The following is a 23,292-nucleotide window of genomic DNA, read 5'->3' as shown; positions in this document are numbered from 1 at the left end:
GGATAGAGAGAGAGGAAGAGAGAAAGGAAAGGAGTGAAAAAAGAGAGATAGATGTTGTCATGTCTCACCATGCATTGTGGACCCAGACACAGACAGACAGACCGACCCACCGACCGACCGACCCACCCACCGACCCACCCAGACAGACAGACTGACAGACAGACAGACAGACCGACCGACCGACCCACTGACCCACCCAGACAGACAGACAGACAGACAGACAGACAGACAGACAGACAGACAGACAGACAGACAGACCGAACCGACCGACCGACGACCCACTGACCGACCGACCGACCCACTGACCGACCCACCCACCAGACAGACAGACAGATATCCAACATGTTGTCATGTCTCACCATGCATTGTGGACCCAGACACAGACAGACAGACAGACAGACAGACAGACAGACCGACCCACCCAGACAGACAGACAGACAGACAGACAGATATCCAACATGTTGTCATGTCTCACCATGCATTGTGGACCCAGACAGACAGACAGACAGACAGACCGACCGACCCACCGACCCACCCAGACAGACAGACAGACAGACAGACAGACAGACAGACCCACCGACCGTCCCACCCAGACAGACAGACTGACAGACAGACAGACAGACAGACCGACCGACCCACCGACCCAGACAGACAGACAGACCGACCGACCCACCCAGACAGACAGACAGACAGACAGACAGACAGACAGACAGACAGACAGACAGACAGATATCCAACATGTTGTCATGTCTCACCATGCGTCGTGGACCCAGACACAGACAGACAGACAGACAGACAGACCGACCCACCGACCGACCGACCCACCCAGACAGACAGACTGACAGACAGACAGACAGACAGATATCCAACATGTTGTCATGTCTCACCATGCGTCGTGGACCCCAGCCTGTCCCAGGGCCTTCAGAGGAACTCTGACCCCTCCCAGGAACTCATCCCCCAAACTTCAGGTTACTGGCATTCCACAGGTTCAAACCCGGCATACAGAGAGATAGAGTCAGACTCACAACACACACACTCTCTATTTGTGTGTAGACCTGGCTCTGTGAAACACGCAGACACATAGACACACAGACTCACCTCAGAGCCAGCTTATCACACCCTCCTCCTACCACATCAAACTGTCTCTTGGTGTGACTAAGAGGTCGTGTCACCTGCAGGACAGAGACAGAGACAGAGACAGAGTTGCTTAGAGGCTACAACTGTCTCTTGGTGTGACTAAGAGGTCGTGTCACCTGCAGAACAGAGACAGAGACAGAGTTGCTTAGAGGCTACAAACTGTCTCTTGGTGTGACTAAGAGGTCGTGTCACCTGCAGGACAGAGACAGAGACAGAGACAGAGTTGCTTAGAGGCTACAAACTGTCTCTTGGTGTGACTAAGAGGTTGTGTCACCTGCAGGACAGAGACAGACTTACATAGAGGCACCACAGGGTAGCCTAGTGGTTAGAGCGTTGAACTAGTAAGGTTGCTGGATCGAATCCCCGAGCTGACAAGGGTAAAATCTGTTGTTCTGCCTCTGAACAAGGCAGTTAACCCACCGTTCCCCGATTAAGGCAGCCCCCTTGCACCTCTCTTACTTAGAACCACCAGCACCACAGGGCTCTTCTCAGAACCACCAGCACCACAGGGCTCTTTCTCAGAATCCACTAGCACCACAGGGCTCTTCTCAGAACCACCAGCACCCACAGGGCTCTTCTCAGAAACACTAGCACCACAGGGCTCTTCTCAGAACTACCAGCACCACAGAGCTCTTTCTCAGAACTACCAGCACCACAGGGCTCTTCTCAGAACACTAGCACCACAGGGCTCTTCTCAGAACTACCAGCACCACAGAGCTCTTCTCAGAACTCCAGCACCACACGGCTCTTCTCAGAGCCACCAGCACCACAGAGCTCTTCTCAGAACACTAGCACCACAGAGCTCTTCTCAGAACTACCAGCACCACAGGGCTCTTCTCAGAACTACCAGCACCACAGGACTCTTTCTCAGAACTACCAGCCACCACAGGGCTCTTACTAGAACTACCAACACCACAGGACTCTTCTCAGAACTACCAGCACCACAGGGCTCTTCTCAGAACCACCAGCACCACAGGGCTCTTCTCAGAACCACCAGCACCACAGGCTCTTCTCAGAACTACCAGCACCACAGAGCCTTCTCAGGAACCACCAGCACCACAGGCTCTTCTCAGAAACTACCAGCACCACAACAGAGAGGGAAGCCAAAGGGTGTGACACAAACTCCTTCAACCAAAACCCCAACCGGTTAGTTAACCTAAAGTACAGTGCACATCCTCAGACCCCATACTGAGGACTGAACAACTGAACAAGTAGTGTCCGTCCCTCAGTCAGAAGAAGAACGCTCTGTTATCAGGCAACTCATCTCCAAACAGACAGCATCAACTGTCCCTCCCCTCACCTCAAAGTAGACAGATAGCACCAACCTCCCCTCACCACAAAGTAGACATGATAGCACCAACCTCCACAATCCCATCACCTCAAAGTAGACAGATAGCACCAACCTCCCTCACCCCAAAGTAGACAGATAGCACCAACCTCCCCTCCCCTCACCTCAAAGTAGACAGATAGCACCAACCCTCCCCTCCCCTCACCTCAAAGTAGAAAGATAGCACCAATCTCCCCCTCACCTCAAAGTAGACAGATAGCACCAACCTCCCCTCACCTCAAAGTAGACAGATAGCCACAACCTCCCCTCACCTCAAAGTAGACAGATAGCACAACCTCCACTCCCATCACCTCAAAGTAGACAATAGCACCAACCTCCCCTCCCCTCACCTCAAAGTAGACAGACAGCACCAAGCTCCCCCTCCCCTCAAAGTAGACAGATAGCACCAACCTCCCCTCACCTCAAAGTAGACCAGATAGCACCAAGCTCCCCTCACCTCAAAGTAGACAGATAGCACCAAACCTCCACTCCCATCACCTCAAAGTAGACAGATAGCACCAAACTCTCCCCTCACCCCAAAGTAGACAGATAGCACAAACCTCCCCTCCCCTCACCTCAAAGTAGACAGATAGCACCAACCTCCCCTCCCCTCCCTCAAAGTAGACAGATAGCACAACCTCCCCTCCCCTCAAAGTAGACAGATGGCACCAAACCTCCCCTCACCTCAAAGTAGACAGACAGCACCAACCTCCCTCACCGACCCAAAGTAGACAGATAGCACCAACCTCCCCTCCCCTCACCTCAAAGTAGACAGATAGCACCACCTCCCCTCCCCTCCCCTCAAAGTAGACAGACAGCAACAACCTCCCCTCCTCTCACTTCAAAGTAGACAGATAGCAACAACCTCCCCTCCTCTCGCTTCAAAGTAGAACAGATAGCACCAACCTCCCCTCCCCTCACCTCAAGTAGAAAGATAGCACCAACCCTCCCCTCACCTCAAAGTAGACAGAAGCACCCAACCTCCCCTCCCTCACCTCAAAGTAGACAGACAGCACCAACCTCCCCTCACCCCAAAGTAGACAGATAGCACCAACCTCCCCCTCCCCTCACCTCAAAGTAGACAGACAGCACCAACCTTCCCCTCCCCTCACCTCAAAGTAGACAGATAGCACCAACCTCCCCTCACCCCAAAGTAGACCAGATAGCACCAACCTCCCCTCCCCTCACCTCAAAGTAGACAGATAGCACCAACCTTCCCCTCCCCTCCCCCTCCCCTCAAAGTAGACAGATAGCACCAAACCTCCCCTCCCCTCATCAAAGTAGACAGATAGCACCAACCTCCCCTCACCTCAAAGTAGACAGATAGCACCAACCTCCCCTCACCCCAAATGTAGACAGAGATAAGCACCAACCTCCCTCCCCTCACCTCAAAGTAGACAGATAGCACCAACCTCCCCTCCCCTCCCTCAAAGTAGACAGACAGCAACAACCTCCCCTCCTCTCACTTCAAAGTAGACAGATAGCAACAACCTCCCCTCCTCTCGCTTCAAAGTAGACAGATAGCACCAACCTCCCCTCCCCTCACCTCAAAGTAGAAAGATAGCACCAAACCTCCCTCACCTCAAAGTAGACAGATAGCACCAACCTCCCCTCCCTCACCTCAAGTAGACAGACAGCACCAACCTCCCCTCACCCCAAAGTAGACACGATTAGCACCAACCTCCCCTCCCCTCACCTCAAAGTAGACAGACAGCACCAACCTCCCCCTCACCCCAAAGTAGACAGATAGCACCAACCTCCCCTCACCTCCAAAGTAGACAGACAGCACCAACCTCCCCTCACCCCAAAGTAGACAGATAGCACCAACCTCCCCTCCTCTCACCTCAAAGTAGACAGATAGCACCAACCTCCCCTCACCTCAAAGTAAACAGATAGCACCAACCTCCCCTCACCTCACCTCAAAGTAGAAAGATAGCACCAACCTCCACTCCCCTCACCTCAAAGTAGACAGATAGCACCAACCTCCCCTCACCTCAAAGTAGACCAGATAGCACCAACCTCCCCCCACCCCAAAGTAGACAGATAGCACCAACCTCACCCTCCTCTCACTTCAAAGTAGACAGATAGCACCAAACCTCCCCTCACCTCAAAGTAGAAAGTCTCAATCAAACTGGGGGTTGTTGGTTTTCCTTTTCACCTTGGTCTTCTTAGCTTCTGATCTGTACAGAGAGGAGGGGGGGAGGGAGAGAGAGAGAGAGCGGGAGAGCAAGAGGGTGGTGAAAGAGAGGGGGGAGAGAGAGGTGGGAAATTAGAGACAGAGAGAGAGAAAGAAGAGAGAGAGAGAGAGAGAGAGAGAGAGAGAGAGAGAGGAGAGGAGATGAGAGAGAGAGAAAGAGGAGAGAGAGAGAGAGAGAGAGGAGAGAGGGGAGGAGAGAGAGAGAGAGGGGGGGAGAGAGAGAGAGAGAGAGAGAGAGAGAGAGAGGGGAGGGGGGGGAGAGGGGGAGAGAGAGGAGAGGGAGAGAGAGGAGAGAGAGAAGAGAGAGAGGAGAGAGAGAGAGGGGGGGGGGGAGGGAGGGAGAGAGAGGGGTGAGAGAGAGGGGGTAGAGAGAGAGAGCGAGAGATCGAGAGAGAGAGAGAGAGAGCGAGAGAGAGAGAGAGAGAGAGAGAGAGCGAGAGAGGCGGAGAGAGAGACAGAGAGAGAGACAGAGAGAGAGACAGAGAGACAGAGAGAGAGTGTGATGGAACGAAAGAGAGAGCAAGAGACAAGGAGAAGGGAAGGTTAAACGACTGCCTATCACATAGAAGTCTGATAGATGTAACAGTTGATCAGTGACAGCGGTTGTCTCTGTGATCGTTGGCTCTGACCTGGATGGGCCCAGCAGGGAGACCGCAGCGTACGGATCACACTGTCCATTCACGATGGGCAGGCCCTGGCACTCCAACACACTGCAGAGAGAGACTGTTAGTAACACACACACACCACTCACACTACACATTACACACACACACCTTACACACACACACACACTACAGAGTGAGTGTTCCCTCAGAATGAGTGTTCCCTCAGAGTGAGGGTTTCCTCAGAGTGAGTGTTCCCTCAGAATGAGTGTTCCCTCAGAGTGAGGGTTTCCTCAGAGTGAGTGTTCCCTCAGTGTGAGTGTTCCCTCAGTGTGAGTGTTCCCTCAGTGTGAGTGTTTCCTCAGAGTGAGTGTTTCCTCAGAGTGAGTGTTCCCTCAGAGTGAGTGTTTCCTCAGAGTGAGTGTTCCCTCAGAGTGAGTGTTTCCTCAGAGTGAGTGTTCCCTCAGAGTGAGTGTTTCCTCAGAGTGAGTGTTCCCTCAGAGTGAGTGTTCCCTCAGAGTGAGTGTTTACTCAGAGTGAGTGTTTACTCAGAGTGAGGGTTCCCTCAGAGTGAGTGTTCCCTCAGAGTGAGTGTTTCCTCAGAGTGAGTGTTTACTCAGAGTGAGTGTTCCCTCAGAGTGAGTGTTTCCTCAGAGTGAGGCTCCATTCAGCTATACAGACTGCTTTGTGACCACCACATGTTCAGACCAATCACAGCAGAGCGTCTGTTGGTATAGCAACCCCCCCCAGGTTACACTGCCAGCAGGACGCATCACTTCCTCTCTGTCACTGACGCCCCGTCAACACAGGCTAATGATGATGTCAGCGGGCGGAGGAGGAAGGTTAAGATTCGCTAACGACAGACAACTTCCTGTCAGTGAGCCTGTTTAATATAACCTCTGGCTGACCTAGATACACACACACACACACACACACACAAACACACACAGACACACACACAAACACAGACAGACAGACAGACACAGACACACACACACATGCACACACACACAGACAGACAGACAGACAGAGACACACACACACACACACACACACACACACACTAACTGAACGCTGTTGCAATGGACAGTAGTGGACACAGGGAGACGCCCATAAGTGAGTTGATGTTTGGGACTTCAGACTCTAGTCTGTTTGTGATTACACTTCCTCTAGTCAATTAGTTTGTGGGTTGAGCCAAGCGCCCTTTCAAAAAGTCATTACCACACAATGAGACGGAACTGAATCCAACTAAATCAAAGTGACGAGAAGAGGACTCGTTCCCATCCAATAGAGAATAGGACTCGTTCCCATCCAATAGAGAATAGGACTCGTTCCCATCCAATAGAGAATAGGACTCATTCCCATCCAATAGAGAATAGGACTCGTTCCCATCCAATAGAGAATAGGACTCATTCCAATAGAACAGAGAATAGGACTCATTCCAACAGAACAGAGAATAGGACTTGTTCCCATCCAATAGAGAGTAGGACTCATTCCCATCCAACAGAGAATAGGACTCATTCCAACAGAGAATAGGACTCATTCCAATAGAACAGAGAATAGGACTCATTCCAATAGAGAATAGTACTCATTCCAACAGAGAATAGGACTCATTCCTATAGAACAGAGAATAGGACTCATTCCCATCCAACAGAGAATAGGACTCATTCCTATAGAACAGAGAATAGGACTCATTCCCATCCAACAGAGAATAGGACTCCTTCCTATAGAACAGAGAATAGGACTCATTCCAACAGAACAGAGAATAGGACTCATTCCAACAGAACAGAGAATAGGACTCATTCCAACAGAGAATAGGACTCATTCCAATAGAACAGAGAATAGGACTCATTCCAATAGAGAATAGGACTCATTCCAACAGAGAATAGGACTCATTCCTATAGAACAGAGAATAGGACTCATTCCCATCCAACAGAGAATAGGACTCCTTCCTATAGAACAGAGAATAGGACTCATTCCAACAGAGAATAGGACTCATTCCAACAGAGTATAGGACTCATTCCAATAGAACAGAGAATAGGACTCATTCCTATAGAACAGAGAATAGGACTCATTCCAACAGAGAATAGGACTCATTCCAACAGAGAATAGGACTCATTCAAATAGAACAGAGAATAGGACTCATTCCAATAGAACAGAGAATAGGACTCATTCCCATCCAACAGAGAATAGGACTCATTCCAACAGAGAATAGGACTCATTCCAACAGAGAATAGGACTCATTCAAATAGAACAGAGAATAGGACTCATTCCAATAGAACAGAGAATAGGACTCATTCCCATCCAACAGAGAATAGGACTCCTTCCTATAGAACAGAGAATAGGACTCATTCCAACAGAGAATAGGACTCATTCCAACAGAGAATAGGACTCATTCAAATAGAACAGAGAATAGGACTCATTCCAATAGAACAGAGAATAGGACTCATTCCCATCCAACAGAGAATAGGACTCATTCCAACAGAGAATAGGACTCGTTCCTATAGAACAGAGAATAGGACTCATTCCAACAGAGAATAGGACTCATTCCAATAGAGAATATGATTCATTCCAATAGAACAGAGAATAGGACTCATTCTCATCCAATAGAGAATAGGACTCATTCCAACAGAGAATAGGACTCATTCCAACAGAGAATAGGACTCTTTCCAATAGAGAATAGGACTCATTCCAATAGAACAGAGAATAGGACTCATTCCAATAGAACAGAGAATAGGACTCATTCCAACAGAGAATAGGACTCTTTCCTATAGAACAGAGAATAGGACTCATTCCAACAGAGAATAGGACTCATTCCAATAGAGAATAGGACTCATTCCAATAGAACAGAGAATAGGACTCATTCCAACAGAGAATAGGACTCATTCCAATAGAGAATAGGACTCATTCCAATAGAACAGAGAATAGGACTCATTCCCATCCAATAGAGAATAGGACTCATTCCAATAGAACAGAGAATAGGACTCATTCCAATAGAACAGAGAATAAGACTCATTCCAACAGAGAATATGATTCATTCCAATAGAGAATAGGACTCATTCCAATAGAACAGAGAATAGGACTCATTCCAATAGAACAGAGAATAGGACTCATTCCAACAGAGAATATGACTCATTCCAATAGAACAGAGAATAGGACTCATTCCAACAGAGAATAGGACTCATTCCTATAGAACAGAGAATAGGACTCATTCCAATCCAACAGAGAATAGGACTCATTCCAACAGAGAATAGGACTCGTTCCTATAGAACAGAGAATAGGACTCATTCAAATAGAACAGAGAATAGGACTCATTCCAATAGAACAGAGAATAGGACTCATTCCCATCCAACAGAGAATAGGACTCATTCCTATAGAACAGAGAATAGGACTCATTCCCATCCAACAGAGAATAGGACTCATTCCTATAGAACAGAGAATAGGACTCATTCCAACAGAGAATAGGACTCGTTCCTATAGAACAGAGAATAGGACTCATTCCAACAGAGAATAGGACTCATTCCAATAGAACAGAGAATAGGACTCATTCCAATAGAGAATAGGACTCATTCCAACAGAGAATATGACTCATTCCTATAGAACAGAGAATAGGACTCATTCCCATCCAACAGAGAATAGGACTCCTTCCTATAGAACAGAGAATAGGACTCATTCCAACAGAGAATAGGACTCATTCCAACAGAGTATAGGACTCATTCCAATAGAACAGAGAATAGGACTCATTCCTATAGAACAGAGAATAGGACTCATTCCAACAGAGAATAGGACTCATTCCAACAGAGAATAGGACTCATTCAAATAGAACAGAGAATAGGACTCATTCCAATAGAACAGAGAATAGGACTCATTCCCATCCAACAGAGAATAGGACTCATTCCAACAGAGAATAGGACTCATTCCAACAGAGAATAGGACTCATTCAAATAGAACAGAGAATAGGACTCATTCCAATAGAACAGAGAATAGGACTCATTCCCATCCAACAGAGAATAGGACTCCTTCCTATAGAACAGAGAATAGGACTCATTCCAACAGAGAATAGGACTCATTCCAACAGAGAATAGGACTCATTCAAATAGAACAGAGAATAGGACTCATTCCAATAGAACAGAGAATAGGACTCATTCCCATCCAACAGAGAATAGGACTCATTCCAACAGAGAATAGGACTCGTTCCTATAGAACAGAGAATAGGACTCATTCCAACAGAGAATAGGACTCATTCCAACAGAGAATAGGACTCATTCAAATAGAACAGAGAATAGGACTCATTCCAATAGAACAGAGAATAGGACTCATTCCCATCCAACAGAGAATAGGACTCCTTCCTATAGAACAGAGAATAGGACTCATTCCAACAGAGAATAGGACTCATTCCAACAGAGAATAGGACTCATTCAAATAGAACAGAGAATAGGACTCATTCCAATAGAACAGAGAATAGGACTCATTCCCATCCAACAGAGAATAGGACTCATTCCAACAGAGAATAGGACTCGTTCCTATAGAACAGAGAATAGGACTCATTCCAACAGAGAATAGGACTCATTCCAATAGAGAATAGGATTCATTCCAATAGAACAGAGAATAGGACTCATTCTCATCCAATAGAGAATAGGACTCATTCCAACAGAGAATAGGACTCATTCCAACAGAGAATAGGACTCTTTCCAATAGAGAATAGGACTCATTCCAATAGAACAGAGAATAGGACTCATTCCAATAGAACAGAGAATAGGACTCATTCCAACAGAGAATAGGACTCATTCCAATAGAACAGAGAATAGGACTCATTCCAACAGAGAATAGGACTCATTCCAATAGAGAATAGGACTCATTCCAATAGAACAGAGAATAGGACTCATTCCCATCCAATAGAGAATAGGACTCATTCCAACAGAGAATAGGACTCATTCCAATAGAACAGAGAATAGGACTCATTCCAATAGAACAGAGAATAAGACTCATTCCAACAGAGAATATGATTCATTCCAATAGAGAATAGGACTCATTCCAATAGAACAGAGAATAGGACTCATTCCAATAGAACAGAGAATAGGACTCATTCCAACAGAGAATATGACTCATTCCAATAGAACAGAGAATAGGACTCATTCCAACAGAGAATAGGACTCATTCCTATAGAACAGAGAATAGGACTCATTCCAATCCAACAGAGAATAGGACTCATTCCAACAGAGAATAGGACTCGTTCCTATAGAACAGAGAATAGGACTCATTCAAATAGAACAGAGAATAGGACTCATTCCAATAGAACAGAGAATAGGACTCATTCCCATCCAACAGAGAATAGGACTCATTCCTATAGAACAGAGAATAGGACTCATTCCCATCCAACAGAGAATAGGACTCATTCCTATAGAACAGAGAATAGGACTCATTCCAACAGAGAATAGGACTCGTTCCTATAGAACAGAGAATAGGACTCATTCCAACAGAGAATAGGACTCATTCAAATAGAACAGAGAATAGGACTCATTCCAATAGAACAGAGAATAGGACTCATTCCCATCCAACAGAGAATAGGACTCATTCCAACAGAGAATAGGACTCGTTCCTATAGAACAGAGAATAGGACTCATTCCAACAGAGAATAGGACTCATTCCAATAGAGAATAGGATTCATTCCAATAGAACAGAGAATAGGACTCATTCCCATCCAATAGAGAATAGGACTCATTCCAACAGAGAATAGGACTCATTCCAACAGAGAATAGGACTCTTTCCAATAGAGAATAGGACTCATTCCAATAGAACAGAGAATAGGACTCATTCCAATAGAACAGAGAATAGGACTCATTCCAACAGAGAATAGGACTCTTTCCTATAGAACAGAGAATAGGACTCATTCCAACAGAGAATAGGACTCATTCCAATAGAGAATAGGACTCATTCCAATAGAACAGAGAATAAGACTCATTCCAACAGAGAATAGGACTCATTCCTATAGAACAGAGAATAGGACTCGTTTCCAATAGAACAGAGAATAGGACTCATTCCCATCCAATAGAGAATAGGAGTCATTCCAACAGAGAATAGGACTCATTCCAACAGAGAATAGGATTCATTCCAATAGAGAATAGGACTCATTCCAATAGAACAGAGAATAGGACTCATTCCAATAGAACAGAGAATAGGACTCATTCCAACAGAGAATAGCACTCATTCCAATAGAGAATAGGACTCATTCCAATAGAACAGAGAATAGGACTCATTCCAACAGAGAATAGGACTCATTCCAATAGAACAGAGAATAGGACTCATTCCAACAGAGAATAGCACTCATTCCAATAGAGAATAGGACTCATTCCAATAGAACAGAGAATAGGACTCATTCCCATCCAATAGAGAATAGGACTCATTCCAACAGAGAATAGGACTCATTCCAATAGAACAGAGAATAAGACTCATTCCAACAGAGAATAGGACTCATTCCTATAGAACAGAGAATAGGACTCATTCCAACAGAGAATAGGACTCATTCCAACAGAGAATAGGACTCATTCCAATCCAACAGAGAATAGGACTCATTCCAACAGAGAATAGGACTCATTCCAATCCAACAGAGAATAGGACTCATTCCAATAGAGAATAGTACTCATTCCAACAGAGAATAGGACTCATTCCTATAGAACAGAGAATAGGACTCATTCCCATCCAACAGAGAATAGGACTCATTCCTATAGAACAGAGAATAGGACTCATTCCCATCCAACAGAGAATAGGACTCCTTCCTATAGAACAGAGAATAGGACTCATTCCAACAGAACAGAGAATAGGACTCATTCCAACAGAACAGAGAATAGGACTCATTCCAACAGAGAATAGGACTCATTCCAATAGAACAGAGAATAGGACTCATTCCAATAGAGAATAGGACTCATTCCAACAGAGAATAGGACTCATTCCTATAGAACAGAGAATAGGACTCATTCCCATCCAACAGAGAATAGGACTCCTTCCTATAGAACAGAGAATAGGACTCATTCCAACAGAGAATAGGACTCATTCCAACAGAGTATAGGACTCATTCCAATAGAACAGAGAATAGGACTCATTCCTATAGAACAGAGAATAGGACTCATTCCAACAGAGAATAGGACTCATTCCAACAGAGAATAGGACTCATTCAAATAGAACAGAGAATAGGACTCATTCCAATAGAACAGAGAATAGGACTCATTCCCATCCAACAGAGAATAGGACTCATTCCAACAGAGAATAGGACTCATTCCAACAGAGAATAGGACTCATTCAAATAGAACAAAGAATAGGACTCATTCCAATAGAACAGAGAATAGGACTCATTCCCATCCAACAGAGAATAGGACTCCTTCCTATAGAACAGAGAATAGGACTCATTCCAACAGAGAATAGGACTCATTCCAACAGAGAATAGGACTCTTTCCAATAGAGAATAGGACTCATTCCAATAGAACAGAGAATAGGACTCATTCCAATAGAACAGAGAATAGGACTCATTCCAACAGAGAATAGGACTCTTTCCTATAGAACAGACAATAGGACTCATTCCAACAGAGAATAGGACTCATTCCAATAGAGAATAGGACTCATTCCAATAGAACAGAGAATAGGACTCATTCCAACAGAGAATAGGACTCATTCCAATAGAGAATAGGACTCATTCCAATAGAACAGAGAATAGGACTCATTCCCATCCAATAGAGAATAGGACTCATTCCAATAGAACAGAGAATAGGACTCATTCCAATAGAACAGAGAATAAGACTCATTCCAACAGAGAATATGATTCATTCCAATAGAGAATAGGACTCATTCCAATAGAACAGAGAATAGGACTCATTCCAATAGAACAGAGAATAGGACTCATTCCAACAGAGAATATGACTCATTCCAATAGAACAGAGAATAGGACTCATTCCAACAGAGAATAGGACTCATTCCTATAGAACAGAGAATAGGACTCATTCCAATCCAACAGAGAATAGGACTCATTCCAACAGAGAATAGGACTCGTTCCTATAGAACAGAGAATAGGACTCATTCAAATAGAACAGAGAATAGGACTCATTCCAATAGAACAGAGAATAGGACTCATTCCCATCCAACAGAGAATAGGACTCATTCCTATAGAACAGAGAATAGGACTCATTCCCATCCAACAGAGAATAGGACTCATTCCTATAGAACAGAGAATAGGACTCATTCCAACAGAGAATAGGACTCGTTCCTATAGAACAGAGAATAGGACTCATTCCAACAGAGAATAGGACTCATTCCAATAGAACAGAGAATAGGACTCATTCCAATAGAGAATAGGACTCATTCCAACAGAGAATAGGACTCATTCCTATAGAACAGAGAATAGGACTCATTCCCATCCAACAGAGAATAGGACTCCTTCCTATAGAACAGAGAATAGGACTCATTCCAACAGAGAATAGGACTCATTCCAACAGAGTATAGGACTCATTCCAATAGAACAGAGAATAGGACTCATTCCTATAGAACAGAGAATAGGACTCATTCCAACAGAGAATAGGACTCATTCCAACAGAGAATAGGACTCATTCAAATAGAACAGAGAATAGGACTCATTCCAATAGAACAGAGAATAGGACTCATTCCCATCCAACAGAGAATAGGACTCATTCCAACAGAGAATAGGACTCATTCCAACAGAGAATAGGACTCATTCAAATAGAACAGAGAATAGGACTCATTCCAATAGAACAGAGAATAGGACTCATTCCCATCCAACAGAGAATAGGACTCCTTCCTATAGAACAGAGAATAGGACTCATTCCAACAGAGAATAGGACTCATTCCAACAGAGAATAGGACTCATTCAAATAGAACAGAGAATAGGACTCATTCCAATAGAACAGAGAATAGGACTCATTCCCATCCAACAGAGAATAGGACTCATTCCAACAGAGAATAGGACTCGTTCCTATAGAACAGAGAATAGGACTCATTCCAACAGAGAATAGGACTCATTCCAACAGAGAATAGGACTCATTCAAATAGAACAGAGAATAGGACTCATTCCAATAGAACAGAGAATAGGACTCATTCCCATCCAACAGAGAATAGGACTCCTTCCTATAGAACAGAGAATAGGACTCATTCCAACAGAGAATAGGACTCATTCCAACAGAGAATAGGACTCATTCAAATAGAACAGAGAATAGGACTCATTCCAATAGAACAGAGAATAGGACTCATTCCCATCCAACAGAGAATAGGACTCATTCCAACAGAGAATAGGACTCGTTCCTATAGAACAGAGAATAGGACTCATTCCAACAGAGAATAGGACTCATTCCAATAGAGAATAGGATTCATTCCAATAGAACAGAGAATAGGACTCATTCTCATCCAATAGAGAATAGGACTCATTCCAACAGAGAATAGGACTCATTCCAACAGAGAATAGGACTCTTTCCAATAGAGAATAGGACTCATTCCAATAGAACAGAGAATAGGACTCATTCCAATAGAACAGAGAATAGGACTCATTCCAACAGAGAATAGGACTCATTCCAATAGAACAGAGAATAGGACTCATTCCAACAGAGAATAGGACTCATTCCAATAGAGAATAGGACTCATTCCAATAGAACAGAGAATAGGACTCATTCCCATCCAATAGAGAATAGGACTCATTCCAACAGAGAATAGGACTCATTCCAATAGAACAGAGAATAGGACTCATTCCAATAGAACAGAGAATAAGACTCATTCCAACAGAGAATATGATTCATTCCAATAGAGAATAGGACTCATTCCAATAGAACAGAGAATAGGACTCATTCCAATAGAACAGAGAATAGGACTCATTCCAACAGAGAATATGACTCATTCCAATAGAACAGAGAATAGGACTCATTCCAACAGAGAATAGGACTCATTCCTATAGAACAGAGAATAGGACTCATTCCAATCCAACAGAGAATAGGACTCATTCCAACAGAGAATAGGACTCGTTCCTATAGAACAGAGAATAGGACTCATTCAAATAGAACAGAGAATAGGACTCATTCCAATAGAACAGAGAATAGGACTCATTCCCATCCAACAGAGAATAGGACTCATTCCTATAGAACAGAGAATAGGACTCATTCCCATCCAACAGAGAATAGGACTCATTCCTATAGAACAGAGAATAGGACTCATTCCAACAGAGAATAGGACTCGTTCCTATAGAACAGAGAATAGGACTCATTCCAACAGAGAATAGGACTCATTCAAATAGAACAGAGAATAGGACTCATTCCAATAGAACAGAGAATAGGACTCATTCCCATCCAACAGAGAATAGGACTCATTCCAACAGAGAATAGGACTCGTTCCTATAGAACAGAGAATAGGACTCATTCCAACAGAGAATAGGACTCATTCCAATAGAGAATAGGATTCATTCCAATAGAACAGAGAATAGGACTCATTCCCATCCAATAGAGAATAGGACTCATTCCAACAGAGAATAGGACTCATTCCAACAGAGAATAGGACTCTTTCCAATAGAGAATAGGACTCATTCCAATAGAACAGAGAATAGGACTCATTCCAATAGAACAGAGAATAGGACTCATTCCAACAGAGAATAGGACTCTTTCCTATAGAACAGAGAATAGGACTCATTCCAACAGAGAATAGGACTCATTCCAATAGAGAATAGGACTCATTCCAATAGAACAGAGAATAGGACTCATTCCCATCCAACAGAGAATAGGACTCATTCCAATAGAACAGAGAATAAGACTCATTCCAACAGAGAATAGGACTCATTCCTATAGAACAGAGAATAGGACTCGTTTCCAATAGAACAGAGAATAGGACTCATTCCCATCCAATAGAGAATAGGAGTCATTCCAACAGAGAATAGGACTCATTCCAACAGAGAATAGGATTCATTCCAATAGAGAATAGGACTCATTCCAATAGAACAGAGAATAGGACTCATTCCAATAGAACAGAGAATAGGACTCATTCCAACAGAGAATAGCACTCATTCCAATAGAGAATAGGACTCATTCCAATAGAACAGAGAATAGGACTCATTCCAACAGAGAATAGGACTCATTCCAATAGAACAGAGAATAGGACTCATTCCAACAGAGAATAGCACTCATTCCAATAGAGAATAGGACTCATTCCAATAGAACAGAGAATAGGACTCATTCCCATCCAATAGAGAATAGGACTCATTCCAACAGAGAATAGGACTCATTCCAATAGAACAGAGAATAAGACTCATTCCAACAGAGAATAGGACTCATTCCTATAGAACAGAGAATAGGACTCATTCCAACAGAGAATAGGACTCATTCCAACAGAGAATAGGACTCATTCCAATCCAACAGAGAATAGGACTCATTCCAACAGAGAATAGGACTCATTCCAATCCAACAGAGAATAGGACTCATTCCAATCCAACAGAGAATAGGACTCATTCCAATCCAACAGAGAATAGGACTCATTCCAATCCAACAGAGAATAGGACTCATTCCAACAGAGAATAGGACTCGTTCCTATAGAACAGAGAATAGGACTCATTCCAACAGAGAATAGGACTCATTCCAACAGAGAATAGGACTCATTCAAATAGAACAGAGAATAGGACTCATTCCAATAGAACAGAGAATAGGACTCATTCCCATCCAACAGAGAATAGGACTCCTTCCTATAGAACAGAGAATAGGACTCATTCCAACAGAGAATAGGACTCATTCCAACAGAGAATAGGACTCATTCAAATAGAACAGAGAATAGGACTCATTCCAATAGAACAGAGAATAGGACTCATTCCCATCCAACAGAGAATAGGACTCATTCCAACAGAGAATAGGACTCGTTCCTATAGAACAGAGAATAGGACTCATTCCAACAGAGAATAGGACTCATTCCAATAGAGAATAGGATTCATTCCAATAGAACAGAGAATAGGACTCATTCTCATCCAATAGAGAATAGGACTCATTCCAACAGAGAATAGGACTCATTCCAACAGAGAATAGGACTCTTTCCAATAGAGAATAGGACTCATTCCAATAGAACAGAGAATAGGACTCATTCCAATAGAACAGAGAATAGGACTCATTCCAACAGAGAATAGGACTCATTCCAATAGAACAGAGAATAGGACTCATTCCAACAGAGAATAGGACTCATTCCAATAGAGAATAGGACTCATTCCAATAGAACAGAGAATAGGACTCATTCCCATCCAATAGAGAATAGGACTCATTCCAACAGAGAATAGGACTCATTCCAATAGAACAGAGAATAGGACTCATTCCAATAGAACAGAGAATAAGACTCATTCCAACAGAGAATATGATTCATTCCAATAGAGAATAGGACTCATTCCAATAGAACAGAGAATAGGACTCATTCCAATAGAACAGAGAATAGGACTCATTCCAACAGAGAATATGACTCATTCCAATAGAACAGAGAATAGGACTCATTCCAACAGAGAATAGGACTCATTCCTATAGAACAGAGAATAGGACTCATTCCAATCCAACAGAGAATAGGACTCATTCCAACAGAGAATAGGACTCGTTCCTATAGAACAGAGAATAGGACTCATTCAAATAGAACAGAGAATAGGACTCATTCCAATAGAACAGAGAATAGGACTCATTCCCATCCAACAGAGAATAGGACTCATTCCTATAGAACAGAGAATAGGACTCATTCCCATCCAACAGAGAATAGGACTCATTCCTATAGAACAGAGAATAGGACTCATTCCAACAGAGAATAGGACTCGTTCCTATAGAACAGAGAATAGGACTCATTCCAACAGAGAATAGGACTCATTCAAATAGAACAGAGAATAGGACTCATTCCAATAGAACAGAGAATAGGACTCATTCCCATCCAACAGAGAATAGGACTCATTCCAACAGAGAATAGGACTCGTTCCTATAGAACAGAGAATAGGACTCATTCCAACAGAGAATAGGACTCATTCCAATAGAGAATAGGATTCATTCCAATAGAACAGAGAATAGGACTCATTCCCATCCAATAGAGAATAGGACTCATTCCAACAGAGAATAGGACTCATTCCAACAGAGAATAGGACTCTTTCCAATAGAGAATAGGACTCATTCCAATAGAACAGAGAATAGGACTCATTCCAATAGAACAGAGAATAGGACTCATTCCAACAGAGAATAGGACTCTTTCCTATAGAACAGAGAATAGGACTCATTCCAACAGAGAATAGGACTCATTCCAATAGAGAATAGGACTCATTCCAATAGAACAGAGAATAGGACTCATTCCCATCCAACAGAGAATAGGACTCATTCCAATAGAACAGAGAATAAGACTCATTCCAACAGAGAATAGGACTCATTCCTATAGAACAGAGAATAGGACTCGTTTCCAATAGAACAGAGAATAGGACTCATTCCCATCCAATAGAGAATAGGAGTCATTCCAACAGAGAATAGGACTCATTCCAACAGAGAATAGGATTCATTCCAATAGAGAATAGGACTCATTCCAATAGAACAGAGAATAGGACTCATTCCAATAGAACAGAGAATAGGACTCATTCCAACAGAGAATAGCACTCATTCCAATAGAGAATAGGACTCATTCCAATAGAACAGAGAATAGGACTCATTCCAACAGAGAATAGGACTCATTCCAATAGAACAGAGAATAGGACTCATTCCAACAGAGAATAGCACTCATTCCAATAGAGAATAGGACTCATTCCAATAGAACAGAGAATAGGACTCATTCCCATCCAATAGAGAATAGGACTCATTCCAACAGAGAATAGGACTCATTCCAATAGAACAGAGAATAAGACTCATTCCAACAGAGAATAGGACTCATTCCTATAGAACAGAGAATAGGACTCATTCCAACAGAGAATAGGACTCATTCCAACAGAGAATAGGACTCATTCCAATCCAACAGAGAATAGGACTCATTCCAACAGAGAATAGGACTCATTCCAATCCAACAGAGAATAGGACTCATTCCAATCCAACAGAGAATAGGACTCATTCCAATCCAACAGAGAATAGGACTCATTCCAATCCAACAGAGAATAGGACTCATTCCCATCCAACAGAGAATAGGACTCATTCCAACAGAGAATAGGACTCATTCCAATCCAACAGAGAATAGGACTCATTCCAATCCAACAGAGAATAGGACTCATTCCAATCCAACAGAGAATAGGACTCATTCCAACAGAGAATAGGACTCATTCCAACAGAGAATAGGACTCATTCCCATCCAACAGAGAATAGGACTCATTCCAACAGAGAATAGGACTCATTCCAACAGAGAATAGGACTCATTCCAATCCAACAGAGAATGGGACTCATTCCAACAGAGAATAGGACTCATTCCAACAAAGAATAGGACTCATTCCAATCCAACAGAGAATAGGACTCATTCCAACTGAGAATAGGACTCATTCCAATCCAACAGAGAATAGGACTCATTCCAATCCAACAGAGAATAGGACTCATTCCAATCCAACAGAGAATAGGACTCATTCCAATCCAACAGAGAATAGGACTCATTCCAATCCAACAGAGAATAGGACTCATTCCAATCCAACAGAGAATAGGACTCATTCCATTCCAACAGAGAATAGGACTCATTCCAACAGAGAATAGGACTCATTCCAACAGAGAATAGGACTCATTCCAATCCAACAGAGAATAGGACTCATTCCAACAGAGAATAGGACTCATTCCAATCCAACAGAGAATAGGACTCATTCCATTCCAACAGAGAATAGGACTCATTCCAACAGAGAATAGGACTCATTCCAACAGAGAATAGGACTCATTCCAATCCAACACATAACAACACACACACATTCCAAGGACACAAATCCAAAACACACCCATTTCCACAAACACGCGCCCGCTAACACACATACACAAACCGCCCACACACACACAAAAACACACAAAACCCCACCACACAACAACACACTCACATGTGCGCACGCTCACACAGACATCTGTAGAACAGCCGTATCGTTGTAGCCTGACGCGTCTCAACGGGGAAGGGTTTGATGACGGGGACTGGAATCACTGAGGTGTGTTGTACTCACCGTGTGGCCAGTTTATGACAGACGACTCCGCTGTCTGTGATGACCTCACTGAGACGCAGCTCTATGTGGACCTTTCCCTGAGAAACACAGTGTTACCATGGTTATCAAATCGAATCCTATTGGTCACATACACATGGTTATCAAATCCTATTGGTCACATACACATGGTTATCAGATCTTATTGGTCACATACACATGGTTATCAAATCGAATCCTATTGGTCACATACACATGGTTATCAGATCTTATTGGTCACATACACATGGTTAGCAGATCTTATTGGTCACATACACATGGTTATCAAATCTTATTGGTCACATACACATGGTTAGCAGATGTTATTGGTCACATACACATGGTTATCAGATGTTACTGTGGGTCAATGTGGTATGAAGTGTATGGGGGGTCAATGTGGTATGAACTATATGGGGGGTCAATGTGGTATGAACTGTATGGGGGGTCAATGTGGTATGAACTGTATGGGGGGTCAATGTGGTATGAAATGTATGGGGGGGGTCAATGTGGTATGAAATGTATGGGGGGGGGGGTCAATGTGGTATGAACTGTATGGGGGGGGTCAATGTGGTATGAACTGTATGGGGGGGGTCAATGTGGTATGAACTGTATGGGGGGGTGAATGTGGTATGAACTGTATGGGGGGTCAATGTAGTATGAACTGTATGGGGGGGGGTCAATGTGGTATGAACTGTATGGGGGGGGTCAATGTAGTATGAACTGTATGGGGGGGGTCAATGTGGTATGAACTGTATGGTGATGGGGGGGTCAATGTGGTATGAACTGTATGGGGGGATCAATGTGGTATGAACTGCATGGGGGGGGGGTCAATGTGGTATGAACTGTATGGGGGGATCAATGTGGTATGAACTGCATGGGGGGGTCAATGTGGTATGAACTGTATGGGGGGTCAATGTGGTATGAACTGTATGGGGGGGTCAATGTGGTATGAACTGTATGGGGGGTCTATGTGGTATGAACTGTATGGGGGGGTCAATGTGGTATGAACTGTATGGGGGGGGTCAATGTGGTATGAACTGTATGGGGGGATCAATGTGGTATGAACTGTATGGGGGGGTAAATGTGGTATGAACTGTATGGGGGGGTCAATGTGGTATGAAATGTATGGGGGGGTCAATGTAGAATAAACTGTATAGGGGGATCAATGTGGTATGAACTGTATGGGGGGGTCAATGTGGTTTGAACTGTATGGGGGATCAATGTGGTATGAACTGCATGGTGATGGGGGGGGGTCAATGTGGTATGAACTGCATGGGGGGGTCAATGTGGAATAAAATGTATGGGGGGGGGTCAATGTGGTATGAACTGTATGGGGGGGGGTTCAATGTGGTTTGAACTGTATGGGGGGTGAATGTGGTATGAACTGTATGGGGGATCAATGTGGTATGAACTGCATGGGGGGGGTCAATGCGGTATGAACTGTATGGGGGGGTCAATGTGGTATGAACTGTATGGTGATGGGGGGGTCAATGTGGTATGAACTGTATGGGGGGGGTCAATGTGGTATGAAATGTATGGGGGGGGTCAATGTGGAATAAACTGTATGGGGGGATCAATGTGGTATGAACTGTATGGGGGGGGGTCAATGTGGTATGAACTGTATGGGGGGGGTGAATGTGGTATGAACTGCATGGGGGGTCAATGTGGTATGAACTGTATGGGGGGGGTCAATGTGGAATAAACTGTATGGGGGGGTCAATGTGGTATGAAGTGTATGGGGGGGGTCAATGTGGTATGAACTGTATGGGGGGGGTCAATGTGGTATGAACTGTATGGGGGATCAATGTGGTATGAACTGCATGGGGGGGGTCAATGTGGTGTGAACTGTATGGGGGGGTGAATGTGGTATGAACTGTATGGGGGGGTCAATGTGGTACTGTATGGAGGGTCAATGTGGTCTGAACTGTATGGGGGGGTCAATGTGGTATGAACTGTATGGGGGGTCAATGTGGTATGAACTGTATGGGGGGGGTCAATGTAGTATGAAATGTATGGGGGGGTCAATGTGGTATGAACTGCATGGGGGGGTGAATGTGGTATGAACTGCATGGGGGGGGTCTATGTGGACGGGCTGCCTTCTGAGAATTCGTAGGCGATCGAATAAACCTCCACTTCCTTCCATTCTGCTAGCAAACGTGCCATCTTGTGACAACAAAATAGATGACCTACGCAGAAGATTAAAAGATTGTGTGTGTGTGTGTGTGTGTTTGTGTGTGTGTGTGTTCTCCGTCCTACAGACCTGAACCTCTGAGTCTGCGCTGACGTGTCTCAGAGGGAACCAGGTGTCTTTACCATGATACCTCTGGAGGTCTTCTTTCTTCACTGCTACCTTACCTACACACACACACACACACACACACACAGACACACAGACACACACACACAGACACAGACACAGACACGCACACACACACACACACAGACACGCACGCACACACACACACACACACACACACACACACACACACACACACACACACACACACACACACACACACACACACACACACACACACACACGCACACACACACACACACACACACACACACAGCAAAATTAGGTACAACACACACACATGTTGCACACCTGTGTCAGAGCAGAATTAGAGCTGCAGTCAGACAGACGGACGGACAGACAGACCTTAATTTCTCACAAACACATAATATAATGTACATTGATCCAAGGCAGTTGAGAATCTATTCCACACGAGACCACCTCCATGGCCCTTCTCTTCTCTCTTTCTAACTATCCCTCTCTCTCTCTCTGTCTCTCTCTCTCTCTGTCTCTCTCTGTCTCTCTCTCTCTCTCTCTCTCTCTCTGTCTCACTCTCTATCTCTGTCTCTCTCTCTCTCTATC

General features: G+C 44.0%; 1 protein-coding gene across 1 annotated transcript in view; it reads right to left on the bottom strand.

Moving 5' to 3' along the window:
* Nucleotides 1–4,586: 4,586 nt before the first annotated feature.
* The window catches only part of LOC116361470 (ras GTPase-activating protein 3-like), an 86,402-nt gene continuing 67,696 nt past the window's right edge, over nt 4,587–23,292 (bottom strand). Inside the window, exons 4-7 of the mRNA XM_031815932.1 lie at nt 22,675–22,769; nt 20,400–20,476; nt 5,291–5,371; nt 4,587–4,644 (exon numbers count right to left, since the gene is read on the bottom strand). Coding sequence (XP_031671792.1) covers nt 4,587–4,644; nt 5,291–5,371; nt 20,400–20,476; nt 22,675–22,769 — 311 coding nt within the window. The remainder of the gene's footprint in view (nt 4,645–5,290; nt 5,372–20,399; nt 20,477–22,674; nt 22,770–23,292) is intronic.

The sequence above is a fragment of the Oncorhynchus kisutch genome, unplaced genomic scaffold (assembly GCF_002021735.2).
Source record: "Oncorhynchus kisutch isolate 150728-3 unplaced genomic scaffold, Okis_V2 scaffold701, whole genome shotgun sequence".
Taxonomy (NCBI): domain Eukaryota; kingdom Metazoa; phylum Chordata; class Actinopteri; order Salmoniformes; family Salmonidae; genus Oncorhynchus; species Oncorhynchus kisutch.
Note: the sequence above shows the minus strand (reverse complement) of the source record. Positions and strands in the feature narration are given on the sequence as shown.